Raw genomic sequence first — 14,983 nt, 5'->3', positions numbered from 1 at the left:
TTTGTTAGTCATGCGGCAGTTTGAGCCGTATAAGTGTCCCGGTGCTAGCTGGGTCCACCTCTCCGCTTTTTCGGACGGCACCCGGGACCGAACTGCATCCACTTTACTCCGGTCGACGGGGAATTCGGTGGTCAAAAGTATCGGCCAACCCGTAGTCGATATCTGTCCGCGCTGACGAGCACCACTTGAATCATGCTAGCTTTGTTATTTCGAGCAGAATGGGATTTCAATTCTATTAGAAACCCCATTCACTTGCAAAACATGATTTTCAAGGCAAGCTAGGATATCTTATATCGAGCGTGACATTTCCTCCAGATGCATCGCAAGGGGATCAAGAGCATTTCTTTCTTCTCTTTCAGCTTACAAGGCTCTGTATTCAAGCTAATTGATCTGCGTCTGCCATGAAAAATAAGCCTACTATGCATACACCTAACTTAAGCTATCGGCGTTGCCAGACCTTGAGGGCATGCCATTAACCAGGCCTCCATGCCTACCTTCCCTTACAAGGTGCGACAGATGCATTAGCTACGATGTGGAAAAGTTTCTGGCGCGCCTGCAACCGTAATTTGAGTCGTGCGTATCCGTTGTATGACTGATTTCTACTATAAAAGATGAGTCGACCGGCGTCGATGCATCTAGTCTGCATCTGATTGGTGACTGACGGCCGATGGATGGCCGTGTACTAACAGATTGATATGGTATCAAAGCCGAGATCTGCTAGCGCAGAGATGTTCGTGCCCCATTATGACTCACGTCGACTAAGTAACCGCAACGCAACGCCGCTGAAAGTCTCGGCACCCTGTCAGTTCGTGCCTGCGGGTTGGGAAGCGACTCGGAGATTCCACTACATCCGGTCCGGGGCCAAACCCACCTCATCGTCAATCATCGCCACCCGACTTCAAGCAGAATCGTCAAATACAGCCTCTTCGCCTCGAGACCATCTCGAACAACCTCTCTCCCACAGCAACCTCCAATACTCGCCTTTGCCAGCTAAGGTAGCTCATCAAGAGACGGACAAGCACTGCTCCACCCGCAGCTCACTCTTTCTCCCTGTTCTTTGTGCATTTCATCCCGTTCAGCTCATCCACAATTTTCAACGTTGAGCAACATTTCCCATTCCACACACACACACCACGCCCAAACATGATTTCTCTCACAAATCAAGGCGGCAACACGCACCAGCAGGCCGTCCCCAGGCCCCGCACCGACCGCGTTGTCCCCAAACCCGTCCCGGAGGCCCAGTCCAAGGATCCCCGCGGCTACCAGCTCGAGCAGCTGCGCAAGCGCTACTCGCCCCGCGAATCCACCGCCGCCGACGGCACCACCACATCCCTGGTCTTCCGCATCAAGCCCTCGGACCCGGACTTTCCCTTTGAGTTGGAGCACTTGCAGTGCGACCTCCGCGTGCCGGAGGACTACCCCGATGCAACTCCCGTCTTGCACGTGCGGAATAGCGATATTCCGCGCGGTTTCTGCATCAACATTGAGCGGGGGTGGGAGAGGCTCGTCGAGGAACGAAGGGGCGCCACGCTCCTCGCCCTCACGTATGCCCTGGACAAGAACCTGGAAAAGTTCTTGTCGGAGCAGGAGGTGGCTACCGTGAAGTTGGTCACCTACAAGGATGAGGGCGTGAAGGATACCCGCCACCTCGAAGCCGCCGCCATCGCGGCGATCCCGGGCCCGGCGACGCAGATCACCAAGACAGCATCCTCGGCACCGGCTCCGCCTGTGAGGCACTACACTCCTGAAGAGTACTTCACCAAGGAGGATATGGCGGCTGCCAAAGCTCGGCGCGCGCAGGAGACGCGGCAGTTGGAGACACGCATGGGACGCCTGTCTTTGTACCGCCGCTCACCGGATGGTATCGTCTACACGCTCCCTCTCGAGCCTCGTCGCCGCGCTGAGCTATCTCCCGGATTGCAAGGCGTCAAGACCGTCCATCTCATCGTGCCGCTGCTATACCCGCTGCAACCGCTGCGTATCCAGCTCAACGAGTGTGAATCGCAAGACGCCGAGCCCTTGGAGGAGCTCTACGTACACAAGGCAGCGGAACAAAAGCAGATGACTCTCACGAGCCACCTGAACTACTTGGCTCAGAACATGCACGTTCTAGCAAAGCAGGCAGCGGCGCCGCCCAAGCCTGCTGCTGTTGCCACACAGGCCGTGTCAACGCAGGAACCTGAAAAGGATCCCAAGGCAAAGACACAGGCCATGGACGACGATGACCGCGGCCACATCAAAGTCATCCCGCGGCCGCCGGAATGGGGCCGTTCCGGCGCCGACGACGACAACACTGATTCATCAGACGGCTACGACTCAGAAGACGACTTGGACGAAGGCGGCGCCGACCTCGACGCCGAACCACCCAGCCTCTCCTCCGGCCTCACCCCGGAAAGGGGCACATCCATCTCCTTCCCCACCATTGAGCTCCACAGCATCGAGCTCTTCCAAGTCTCCATCCTCAACCTCAGCGTAAAGTGCTCGCGCTGCAAGACCATCAACGAAATCACCGGCCTCAAGCACGAGGTCGCCCAGACATCAACCTGCCGTAAATGCGCCGCCGGTCTGGCAGCGCAATTCCGCCAGACCCTCGTCCACGCAAACTCGACGCGCGCCGGCTTCGTCGACCTCACGGGCTGCACCGTCTCCGACATGCTCCCCAGCACCTTCATCCCCGTCTGCGCAAAGTGCTCCACCGCAAGCCAGGGCCTCGTCGCCGTCCGCGGCGACGCCGTCACGAACGTCTGCCGCGCCTGCCACGGCAAATTCACATTCAAGATCCCCACCGTCAAGTTCTTGGCAATTTCTACCGGCGGCCTCGCGGCCCCGACGACGGGACCCATCAAGAAGGCCGAGAAACTCGGTCTCCACGCGGGCACCCCGCTCCCGGACCGCGGCGCCTGCGCGCACTACCGCAAGAGTTACCGCTGGTTCCGGTTCTCGTGCTGCGCGAAAGTGCACCCGTGTGACCGCTGCCACGACGAGGCGGAGAACCACGTCAACGAGTGGGCCAACCGGATGGTCTGCGGATGGTGCAGTCGCGAGCAGCGGTATTCGCCCGAGGCGTGCGGGTTCTGCGGCCGGAGTGTTATCGGACGCAAGGGCAAGGGGTTCTGGGAGGGCGGGAAGGGTACGCGGGACCGCAAGTTGATGAGTCGTAAGGACCCGAGGAAGTTTAAGAGGGTTGGTGGTGGTGCGGCTGCTGCTGCGAAGAAGGACTGAGGTGGAGGATTTGTGGTGATGGTTGTGATGGAATGATTCAGCTACCTAGTAGGAATACGCACTTTCCATCACTGAATAAGCTTTGCAGTATTGGCAATCGTAGGCCATACGAGAAGTCCGGTGCATTTCTTCCCTAACAACAAATATCAGGCCTAGTGACCGAGGGGTGAAAGCCGCGAGGTGACGACTAGTGTATGATGCTCTACACTCTTCAAGACTCCGGCGTCCGAACCTCGGTCCAGTCGGCTCCTGTTGTTTTTTTGCCTTTTTCCTCTACAATCTAGAGTCATCTATCTGTTCCCGTAAATCAAGTACTTTGGTTTCCTGCTCAGTAGAGGCCTCCCTCTGTTGTCATCACAAAGGGCAGGTACTTGGGTGCAGCCCTAGTTCACTTTGCGATACCTGGAGCCGCGCTTCAATGGTTTAGACTTCTAGATACTTGAATCCATGGCCATTCATAGGCCCCGCTAGTATGAAGATGAATCCATCAATAAACCCAAATCCTCAAACGCCAACAACCCCCCATCAGACATCAAGGCGGCTCCCGCACACCCTCATGACCATAAAACGCAACGGTGATGATATCTCAACTGCCGCCCGCCCCTCCGGAAACCCCACGCAAGCGCCGATCCGATACCCCTCGGGCGGCACACGGGCGGATAACATTCGTTGTGCACATTTGAGTTGTGCAAAGGAGATGGGCGGCTGTGTGTTTGTGTACGTATGTGTGGCTGGGTAAAAGATGTGATGGGAATTTTCTCGATTTGTCTGCCTCGCGATTGGACGTTATTATTATTCCAATCCGTCACATGAGGGTTGATCTTCGAGCTGTGATTGGGGTAAAATGGCACAACGAATGGAGGGGCTAAAAGTTGTGAATGGTGTCGCGGTTGGTTGAGGGAGGTAAGCGCTTCTTACCACCATCACATCTTGTTTGAGAGAGGGGGCTGAGGAGTGACTTGTGACGGATTTGCTGGGGGGAAGAGGAAGGGAAATGGAATATTACTGATATCTCAGGTGTACCAGGGTTCAGAAGAGAAAATGATAAAATAATAAGAAATAACATAGGATAAGTCTTTGTCTACTAGAAAGAAATATCAAAATATTGCAATATTCCGATTTTCTGATTTTCTTACCCCAGCTCAGCCAAGTATCTTACCGATCCAATACACCCTCTTGAAGAACATCTCAACGCCACCATCGTCTCCACGCCCGCCCATCCGCACCAGCCAAATTAGTTCTTCTCTACCTTGCATCAAAAACCCCATCCTGTTGAGAACCCCCTTGTCTCACGTCGGGGACAAAAAGCGAGGAGACATCACGAGAGAAGATTGAGAAAAGCCATCTTCCGTACCTAGTCACCATGCGAAAAGAAACAGAAAGCCAAAAGCACCCTTTCCCCTTCCGTGGGCCCTTCCCCCTCCATCACATCGTTCAAAGAAAAGCCCACGAATCAGAGTCGCGTACTCTCCCCGGGGTAAGGTTCACCGGCTCGCCGGGGGCCACCGGGACGACGTTCCCCGGAGAACCCAACCCGCTGGATCTACCTACGCTGCGCGCTAATGCCGCTTCCGGAGTTCGGGTCCGTGCTTCTCTGTTTGGGCATATTTTCCTCTCCCCTTCCAACGCTCACGGGGGGAAGGGGAGGGGAGGAGAAAGATGATCAGATCAGATGTGATACCCTGGATCCTTCTGCAGTGCGCACCCCTTGTGACCATCCATGGTGCCCTTGTAGGCAAGGAAAAGAACTGCAGGACGCGCCGCGTAAGTTCGATATGGGGTGAGGAAACTTGCGTGACAGGAACGGCTCGGCTGGATGTGAGATTCTGCGGGGAAGTCCTAAGTCAATGGAATTGGACAGGGCCGGGGACTTGGGGACTTTGGCAAGCTGCTTTTCCCATAAACATGTGATGAATGATACTACCGCTCACCGGTGAGCAAGGGGCGGATATAGCGAAGTGACCCCATTTCGGCCAACAAGGCTTCAACGTGTTCTCAAGTCGATCTTCACTTCACAGAAACGTTTTGAACTCGGAAACCGTCCCTTTGTGTGGCATGTCTCTCCCTGAAGCAACGGGCTCTCAACGCCCGTCATCACTACTCGAAATGAGGCGTTCCAGTTCGTGGACTTGCATTTTGAAGTTGTCGGCGCCGTCTGTTCGGAAGCTCGCCCGTGGAGGCAATAGAGATCTGATAGCTCGTCTCTTAGCTTCCAACAGCTCTCCGGGGCACTTTTCCCGTGTTTCCTCTAGCTAGTAATCCTCATTACATGACCAATTTGATTCACATTAGCAGGAACTCTTTAACACCATGCCACGAAGATCAAGATGAATGAAAAGACTTGAATCAGGCCTAAATTGCACGACTAGTCCGCCTTACCACCGGGAAGTTCTTCCCCTAGTGTAGAAGTGGCACCAGTCACAAGAGCTACGATAGCGCGAACGCCTGACGGCGAATGAAATTTAATATCATCACCACATACTTTCCCAAGCTACGCGAGCCCGACGTTTGTCTAGGTACTTCATTTGGGCGAAGGAAGACAAACAGCAACCCCCCCAAAAGGCAGGGTCGGTGTGACGCCCTGACATTCTCCCGGCGCATCACCAAATCCTCGGGGTGGCTGCCCCGGGATTCCGGCGCATGTAGGATTGGTTGATGGTTCGCACTCCCGCTCGCGTCGGCAGCCTCTCCGAGAACCGCGTCGTGGCTACCCTCCCACTCCTGAGGGGCGCGAACTGTCTAGAACATCGTGGGTGTCTTGTATGCGACGGCGCGGGTGACGGACGTTCTGGCCGCTATGCCGTGCGGCTCAGGCATGTTGACCGGATACATCTCCCCGGATTCATGGTTTGCCACCCAGACGTGACCATGTGTCTTGTTGACTTGGTGGGGACCATTCGACGGTATCATCGTTGCTTCTCTTACTGGCGGTGATGGTGAAAGGGTCCAAATGACTCCGCGGCCCGTCTCACGTTGTATACTTTGGCTTTTCGCTATCGTTAGCTTGTCTGACCTCTGTCGTAAGGTATCGACAAGTCATTTCTATACTCGTGTAACCGTGCTACGAAGTCGTCCTTGTGCGTATACCATTTGCCCCGGGTTTCTTCCCCATACCCCAGATTCATCAATCACCCTATGAACACACGCCCTTTATCTACGCGACTCAAGCCGGCCATGTCGCGATATGAAGCATCCACCCCAAACTTGCTCCGTGTCGCTAGAGTCTTCTTCCGGCAATTTCTCATCTTGAGTCGAGAGTCCAAAACCCGCTCCATCAATATCCCCAAGGTTATATCGCCTAATAATGCCGTCATCGAATTGGCTTGTCCGTGTCAAGCAATTGCATGTGAAATGCCTTTCCTGACTCCGAGACAAACAACCAACGTCGCAAGTTGTGCAGTAAGGAACGTGAAAGCAGAGGAAGCTGTGAGTTTTCGACATGTGAAGTTGCCCCAAGCTTCCTGTGCCATGAATCAGCGACCAGAAGCCCGCAGGGTCCTCTGCAGCCTCTATAACAGTGAAGAGACGTATCCGTACGAACAAGAATAAGGTCAAGTCCGTCCCGAATACACAGCATTTCTTCGGGGATCCCCATGACATCGTTCAAAGTTCCTCCCCTGCCTCTCAGTCTTCCTTCAAATCACGATTTTACCCTCATCCAAGCCGGGTCTCTCATCCGAATCCATTAATGCGAGATTTCTACGAGCCATACATTGACGAACTCTCGGCTGGGATAAGTTGGGATTGATATCAAAGTGGTTGGTGACTCGGCGAATCCCCTCCCTCCATCTCTTTCCCCAACTCTATGCGCTGCTAGCAACCCGTATTTCCCCGGGTCTTACGTATATCCTGTGATGCTTTCAACTTGGGACGACGGAAAACATGACTCCACTGCAGAGTCCCCCCTCCTCCACCTCCGCCCCCCGCCCTTTTTTTGTATCGCGCGACTTTCGTCATGCGCATGCAGGTACGCGTTCGACAAGGAGGAGGTGCTTCATGCGGCGAGGGGTTGGTCTGGACCGGTGGCTCCAGCTTCCCTAGTTTCTGTTCTATTTTATTTTTTTTCACACGTGATGATTTTTGATGGCTGAGGCTCTGCCGTCTTGCTTGTGGTGCGCTTTCCTAAGTGCTGTCATTGGATCCCAACAACTGAATACTATCAACTGAGCAAGTTGATACTTCCATTTCCTGCCTTAGCTTGGAACGCCCTTGGGGTGACTTTTACCATAGTTTGATTATTCCCTCTCGTTCCGGAAATTATCCCAAGAGCCGTCAGTCTTTAGCCTGGAAATGTCCTATGCGAAGCAGTAAATGACCCGACGAATTCCCTCGGGATGGCGGCTATGACCCGACACCTATGTAGAGTTACCCCACAAAACACTTGCAAGAGCCGCTGAAGATAGGCATGGCAACTCGCTTCTACCACAGCAACGGATACGGGGAAGAGGGGGGGGCGGGGGGCCATGCCATTGCCATGCCATGCTTGACCAAAGTTTGGCAAAGTGTTCAAGGATCAGAACTGCCTGCCGGTCCTGGGAGGGTCGCAGCCATATCATGTGGTTGCTGTATCCGTACGATCTGCTCGTATGGATCCGTATTACATTTGTATTGATTTTTGAGGCTGACAAGTGTGCCCTTTCAAAGAACCCAAAACCGTTATCACCCTTCCTCTCCGCAAAGAAGAACGGTCACACCCCTCTCCCCCTACCATTTTCGACGACCGATGAATAGCATCCCCTGTCTTCAATCCGTGCTCCAGAAAAGAATTCCCAGGTTCTTAGAAGGAAAAGGGAGTCAGTCAAACAAGGACTGCCCAACAACACTCGTCGCCAGAGTCCAGCCCAACCCCCGTTCTCGCTGGGAAATCGGCCGAAATCTTTCTTCACCTCATCCACACGGCGTAAACTCGTGACCGGGACGGTCAACCCCAAGCGCATCCCCCATATTGTAGTCGTAAATGCACTAGGATTTGGGCGAACCATGAGCCTGGACAAGTTGTGCCATGTGCCATGTGCCGTTTTTCTAGCCCGCAAAGGAGCCGCAGTGCTACCGACCCTTTCTCCGACCTGTAGCATCAGGCGAGGCTGCTAGGAATTGTAGGATACCTAGGCAGCGCGGTCTAGATGCTGTTGGTGTACACGGAAGTGGCGTGGATTTGATGATGTAGCCTTAATGCTACTCCCGAATCCCGATGCAAACTCAGGCATCCGCACTTCAAAAAGTTCACGCTCATATTCCGAACGGGAAGCGGCAGCCGCCCGACTCGAAGAATTTTCCTTGGTGGTGCATTGGTGACAAATTCGAGAGCCGCGTGTGGTCAGTCAAACCCCATGGTATCGGAGAGGCTCCGAAAGGAACATGAACCCACGCGACATACGGAGGTCTCGGAAGGTGCCTAATTTTGCCGTCATAACGCCGTAGTTTCCATGCAAGGTACGGATCCGACATGTTCGTGCTATTTCGACCTGTCCTCCAACTTGAAAACTCCACTATCAGTAAGGTATCCATTCGTAGGGAACCAAAATCTCTGCGAATCCCCCCCACAGTTCATCGAATCGAAAAACATCGTGAACTTCACAGTGAATAAAAGGCCCCATGTCTCGCATCTCGGCGAGGCCTTACGCACTAGGCACGGTTTGAGTAAAAAGCCCAAGCCCGTCTCCATACTCCATAAAGGGCCCCCTACGATCGTCCCAAAATCTGGCACCCCCTTCCCTGGGCGACCACAGCGGGCCGCGCAAGTCTTCTGGCCCCCGAAGTTTTTTTGAGTGTAAGACGCGAGGGGAGAGAGTCATGTTCGTGGTCTTCAATTCTTCAGTGCGTCGTCGGTGCACGTTCCTTCGATATGCCTTCCAGGCCTGCTCTGCTCTGGGCCATGGGCTACCTGCAATCTGAATCGCCTCACCCGTAGGGAGCCCGTCATCGTGTGGCAATGGACGGAGACAGATGGGTAAGTTCTTCCAGGGTCGTTCCAAACTTCCGGCCGACTCATAGACTGTGGCCCTGTATCGTATGGTATGCCTTATTCCCATCTGAGCGCAACCACCAAAAGACCATTTGCAACCTACATCGACGATACCTTTACGTACATGTAGTTCAATAGAGGTTACAAAAGAAGGGCCGGCCGGTACTGACTTCCCCAATGGGAGATCAAGGTTCCGTCATTATCTGGTTCACGAGGGGGGGCTTTCGAAGTGCAAGTCTTTAGTCGACCGGCAATCTGCGAGTCATGGAGCTGGCTCGCAATGAAGGACTGGGATGAGCCTGGCTCCGGGACGCGGTTCCGTACCCGGGTGGTCGCTACCACGATGCTGGGGCCGTCAAACAAGGAGGATGGGGGGTTTTCGGCCTTGTCTCTGGTCTCTCTGTCTCTACTGCGGAGATTCTCCGCTTGAGTCGAGAGCGCGCTCAGAAGGGGAGAAAATAAAAAAACGTGGCAGGGAGATTGGCTCTCTCTGGGAGGGGAGGGAAGAGGTTTCTGTGACAGGCCGATCCCTTGTTGAAATGAGAGAGGACGTGCGCGGTGTTCTGGAAACGCAGTTGGAATATTTTGGAATTTTGGAGAAAATCTCCAATGTATTTTTATTTTATCAAATATTAAATATTATTCTGATTTCCGTCTGCTCGCACGGTCGCGAGGACGGACCGTTTCTTGACTCGTAACTCTTCCGTCTGTTATCCGTTTTTCTTGCTTGTTGCTTCGTTTCGCGGTACTTGATTAGGAGTCATTGATGGCATCGTGGATTTGAGGCCTCGATGTGATGACATTAAAGGCGTCGGTATTACCTGCAGCAAATGGCGGGATTCCACCACAGGCGCGCGTATGGAGGGAGAAGAATGTTGTGTCACCCTGCGGCGCGACATGACTGAGTATGTGGACCGAACTACCGGAATTCTGCCAGGGGAACGGAAACCGCAACTTTGGAGAGTGACGTTGCCGGCATCGATGCCAAGATAACGGAGGGCGAACATGAAAACGGATGAAGATACAACAATTCGAGGACAAGAAAAGAAAAGAAATAAAGTGTAAAGCGTCGAATACGTACATCCAGACGCAAGGCCACAATCCGTACAGATATGCGGAAAATGGTCAGAAAAGGGACGGGACCTGGAAGTCGACCCGCCGTTCCCCGGGGCCCCGAGATCAGAGAGATCAGACTGAAAACCAAACAGACGTGGCGACAGTGTAGTGCTAGACCGCCTGGAATACACCCTCATGACTCTGGTAAGTGGTCGGAAAGGCTGCGAGAATCCGCCCACGGGCAGACACACACCAGTTCGGATTGTCATCCGGAGGCCCAGCGACGTTCTGCTTTGACAGAGAAGGGTTCCGCGGCCATCAAAGCGTTGCTGCTGCGTCCACGCCACTTTCTTTTGCTAGGTACTCAAACGTTCAACACACCAGACGTCGCTGCCATCCATGATTCCATCCATACATACCCCTAGGGCGCCGTTTTCTCTGTGGTCGAGCGCCGCATCGACCTGCCCCAGCCGGCCGGGCGAAGACTTGTTGCCTGAAGCCTGGAGCAGCGTAGCAGCGTGTCCCCCCCCCTCTCTCTTCCCCGTCTTCCCTTCCCCCAGACTCACCATCCTTGGCTATTCTGTCCTCCCCCGTGGAGGGAGAGGAGACTGGATAGTGGACGGGCCAAAGGTCGTTTTCGGCGAAAGGGAACCGGTCAAGTGACGAGGCCTGTAAACTCTGTATGGCGAGGCTGGCCGCCCCCTAGATCTCCAATATGGGATGGAAAGAGGGGAGGTTTCATGTCTTTCAATGTCGGATATTGCCATCGGTCGGGGGGGAGCACTGGGAAAGACACTAAGAGTAAGACACGGCGCGGAGCCGACTGCGATTGCGAAGTGACATTGGGATTTTGAGGAACCAGAGAGATCTCTCTAAACTCTGCTTCATCGACGAGCGCGGCGCAGCATTGGCAAATGGCCTGCTATTTTGTGGCGTGAGATGCTCGTTAGGAATGTCACCCTATCGATGCCCCGAAAGCACGCGCTGGCACGGTTGAAAGACATGCTGTACGGAGTACGGGTAAGCCTGTAACGGTGTAACCTGCCTACGAACACTTCACGACAGGATCAACGTTTAGCAGGATTGTCAAAGGCCTGACGGGCACATGTCGCGTGGCTCACTTCAGGGTTGTAGGTTCCGCGGCTACTCACTTCTCACCCCCTCCCCCAGACTGAACTTCTGAAGCCATGCCTCTGTCTCTCTGGCCCATCTCCCCTGCCCCTTGCCCTTGACTGCCTGCCTGGGCGTTGACCGTCACGAGGGCACCATGGATCGGCGGCCTGGGCGCTGGCAGCTGGCACCGCGCATTAGAGCTTGCCCGCGTCAGGTGCCGAGGTGCATATCGCTTCAAGGTGGCTTCGGCATTGCTGGCTGGGAGCTGTGACTTTCTCACGAGGGGGAAACTAAGCAATGCCCTCGACTCAATGGACCATCTGCCATGTTGCTCACATCTTGAATGCCGTAATTGGAGTTTGGTAGAGGTTGACTCCATTGCAAACAGCATCTTAGCCGGGGAACTCAATCTTGATCTCCGGAATACCTTGGGCTATAGGCTATAGCAGACAGCATCGGCGATAGCTGGTTCGGCCGGTGACGTAGCTTTTGGCACCAGGCCCAAGCTTTCGGCGATGGCCAGGCCTGGGTCCCGAGCTCAGTCACCTGCTCACCGGCTCCAGCCTGCCCTGCCTCGCTTAAAGAGCTGCCGGCGTCGCCGGCATTGCGGGAGAGACCACATGAGCCGCCTACGAAATTGGTTCGGCCGCGAACTTTGAGGTTTGGTGGCCTCTCGGTAATTTGTACGCACATTGCCGCAGAATCAAATGATGGAGGTCTGAGTAATCCATGAAGCTTCAACTGGAATGTAAGACCTTCTAAACCGGCTTACGGGGAATGGTACACGGAGTACAATACCATGAAGAGCGTGTGAGGAGCCAGCTCCACCACGATAGGCGCGATGCCGTGAGTGGGAAGTAAGATACGTCTATCACACATCTCGACTGTCCAAAGTTCAGCTCAATGTACCAGTGTGTCGAAATGGGCAAGAGAAAGCTTTCACTTTGCGTGACTGCTTGGCCGGTAGCAACTAGATTTATACATCAAATATCAGAAAGACGTGTTCGGCTTACAGAGAGACAAGGGCTCCTTCACGCCGTTTTGGTTCGTTAAGAATGTGCAAGGCAGCGAAGATGGCCGACAGCTGAGCCAAAGTCATTTATAATGGCTTCGATAAATTTGATACAGAATGAATGATTCGCAGTGAAACTGTACAAGATTCGACTTTGGGTATTTTCGTGTCTGAATACCAATTGAGCCGCAAGCGCAACACCCAGGAACAAAATCAATTCTGTACAGCGCATAAGTCTTTGCAATGAGTAGAGATTCCCTCTTGTTATCTCAATGCTCGTCAACCTCGAGACGACAAGAGGAACATCTCCATATACCGAGTGTTAATGTCGGTATTATTTGTTGTGATGCTTCAGTCTGTTCTCATATACCATGCCGTTGAACCCGGAAGAAATTGCGGACGTCATGCCGGGTGGGGACCGGTGATGCGGACTTATCCCGGAGCTTTGCTCCACAGTCAGGAGAGAGAAACGGCATCTGCCGCATGGAGGCTTGCGGTGCATCTCAGATACAGCATGCTAGTTTTCGAATCGTCCTTCGGGCATCAAACAAATCTACAAGCTTCTCATCAATGGTCACTCATGCCATGAGATCTCGATCCCATTTGTGTTGGGAGATGTTGGAAAGTCAAGATCATACCTGCAACGACTGCACCCAAGCAAGTCTTTTTTTAGTCGCCACCATCATGGTCACAAACCTCCATCCGAAATCTCTCACCTTTGGAATATCATCCCAGCAGTGGCCATGCTTTTGGATTCCAGCCAAATCAGTGGCAAGCAAAGAGCGCTCGCGTGATCACTGCCAAAACTCAGTTGAGCAACCATACCAAAAACCACCCGAACCAACCAGGAACAGGTGCACTACTTGGATTTTGAACCTCCAAACGGGGGATCGTAGAGACTGTGTTTCTTCAAGCGATCTCTATGCCGCATCTAGTTAGCAACGGCACACCATCGCTAGTTTGACAGCACGTCTAGCACTTGACGCTGGACAAACCCCCATTGCCGCTTCTTACTGCCGCGCCTCACTGCCGAAGAAGATGGTTTCATTTGTCTCGGATGCCGGGGCGTTGGAAAAAGTCTGGGGTAATAAGCAACATCAGGCTGAGGGTTCAGCCCGAACGCTGAAAGTCCCGAGATGGGGTGGCCTTCTCGGTGTGATGGGACAGGGTTCACGTTAGCAGCTTTCACTCTCCGCTTGAAGCTAAGTCGTCCAAGACAATTGAATATCGGCAGAATACGAGATGCGCTGATGGAAATCCGATCCGCGCATTGTTGAGAACGAAGCTAGAGAGCGGAATTGACAGGTTGGAGTAGCCCCGGAAAACTAAACGGTCGCTCTTCGGAATATCGATGAATAACGTGGCATGGTTGCAGACGTGTCCGACGTCAAGCCCCAAATAGTCAACCGCGTTTCCTTGTCTTGTCGTCACTATCCGTGTGCACACGGGACCTGCATTTGTATTGCCAAGTGAGAACGGATAAGTTGTAATAGCCGGTAGATCCCAACGGTCTAGATCTTCTGACTCGAACGGTTTGTTTGCGACGCCAGTGAACCCCGGCATTCCGCTGCAGGGTCACCAGAATAATCAACGTCCGGGGAACGCTGTCCCGGGGTAACGGAGGACAAATGACCGGATGACGACGGCGGCGCTGGTGTGTCCCTCTCATCCTCGGTGAGAGCGTTTCGGCGGAAATGTATTTTGACGAGCTGAGTTGGACTAGAGGACGGCAGGGAAGCTTGACACGTGGATCTCGCGGAGAAGCACTCTACCGGCGCGGAACAATGGGGGGCCACCCTCCCTCCATCTTACTTCGTTTACGTCTCATGGGCCATCACACATTTCAAGCTTCCATCCAAGTTTTGATCTTGCCTGCCGTGAGATTTTCAACCCATTTCTGACTCGAAGATATTTGCATAGCGACTCGCAAGTTTTCTTTTTCCTTGAATACACACCTCTCTAAAGTAGGTTTCCTCCGAATCGTTATTCCCCCGTTTTCACACCACCATCTCTCAAGGCACAATTAAACGCCGATGACGTGGTTCGCGTTTATTGGGATGATATGTCCCGTCCCTGATCTTCACTCACCCTAGCATGGGGAGAAGCTCTCAGATGCAGGATGGACAGTCGTGAGAAAAGCAGGCAAATAACAGAGTTCATGCTTACTTCCCCCGCTACAATGAAACGATGCCTCTAGTCATGAATCTCATTCTCTCCCCCCTCACCCCAGGAAGTAGGCGTGTGGAAATGGGGTGTCAATGCTTAGGATTTCGCGAGCCAAATTCAGGCCATTGTTCAATTGACCCGCACAGGATTGGATGAACGCCATAGTGACCGAATAGCGAGACTTGACCGATGGCCCTGGTGGTGCGCATTTCACTTTCTCTCGCGTCCTTTCACATATCCGCTGGCCAGTGCTTTTTTCACATGTTCCCCTTGACGCTCCCACATGAGGCGCAAAGGGAACGGTTTCTGCAACTGCGAAGCGTTTGATGTTTTCCTTGAACTGAGGTTCCGTTGATGTGTCGCTCAAACGCCGACGGAAGTTCCGTATGACTGAGCAAAAGTCAATGAAGGCTGCACGCGCCCACGCTGGCCAACATCTTCCGAATGAT

At 53.5% G+C, this 14,983-nt stretch overlaps 3 protein-coding genes across 3 annotated transcripts; 2 read left to right on the top strand and 1 right to left on the bottom strand.

The window, feature by feature from the left end:
• Positions 1-1,143: 1,143 nt before the first annotated feature.
• Positions 1,144-3,222, top strand: BDP55DRAFT_561530 (uncharacterized protein; the record flags this gene model as incomplete). The annotated part of the gene is made up of 1 exon (XM_060570088.1): positions 1,144-3,222. One exon carries the CDS (start codon positions 1,144-1,146, stop codon positions 3,220-3,222), a length of 2,079 nt encoding a protein of 692 aa, XP_060424890.1.
• Positions 3,223-4,734: 1,512 nt separating this feature from the next.
• BDP55DRAFT_677393 (uncharacterized protein) lies at positions 4,735-5,137 on the top strand. The gene has a single exon (XM_060575892.1). The coding sequence runs from the start codon at positions 4,882-4,884 to the stop codon at positions 5,131-5,133; it is 252 nt and encodes an 83-aa protein (XP_060424889.1). The 5' UTR covers positions 4,735-4,881; the 3' UTR covers positions 5,134-5,137.
• Positions 5,138-9,775: 4,638 nt separating this feature from the next.
• On the bottom strand, positions 9,776-11,309 carry BDP55DRAFT_677390 (uncharacterized protein). The gene has a single exon (XM_060575891.1). It carries the CDS (start codon positions 10,510-10,512, stop codon positions 9,898-9,900), a length of 615 nt encoding a protein of 204 aa, XP_060424888.1. The 5' UTR covers positions 10,513-11,309; the 3' UTR covers positions 9,776-9,897.
• Positions 11,310-14,983: the final 3,674 nt, after the last annotated feature.

Source organism: Colletotrichum godetiae, assembly GCF_030913485.1.
Source record: "Colletotrichum godetiae strain CBS 193.32 chromosome Unknown BDP55scaffold_52, whole genome shotgun sequence".
Classification (NCBI taxonomy): Eukaryota; Fungi; Ascomycota; class Sordariomycetes; order Glomerellales; family Glomerellaceae; genus Colletotrichum; species Colletotrichum godetiae.
This window is presented reverse-complemented; position numbering and strand designations above follow the sequence as displayed.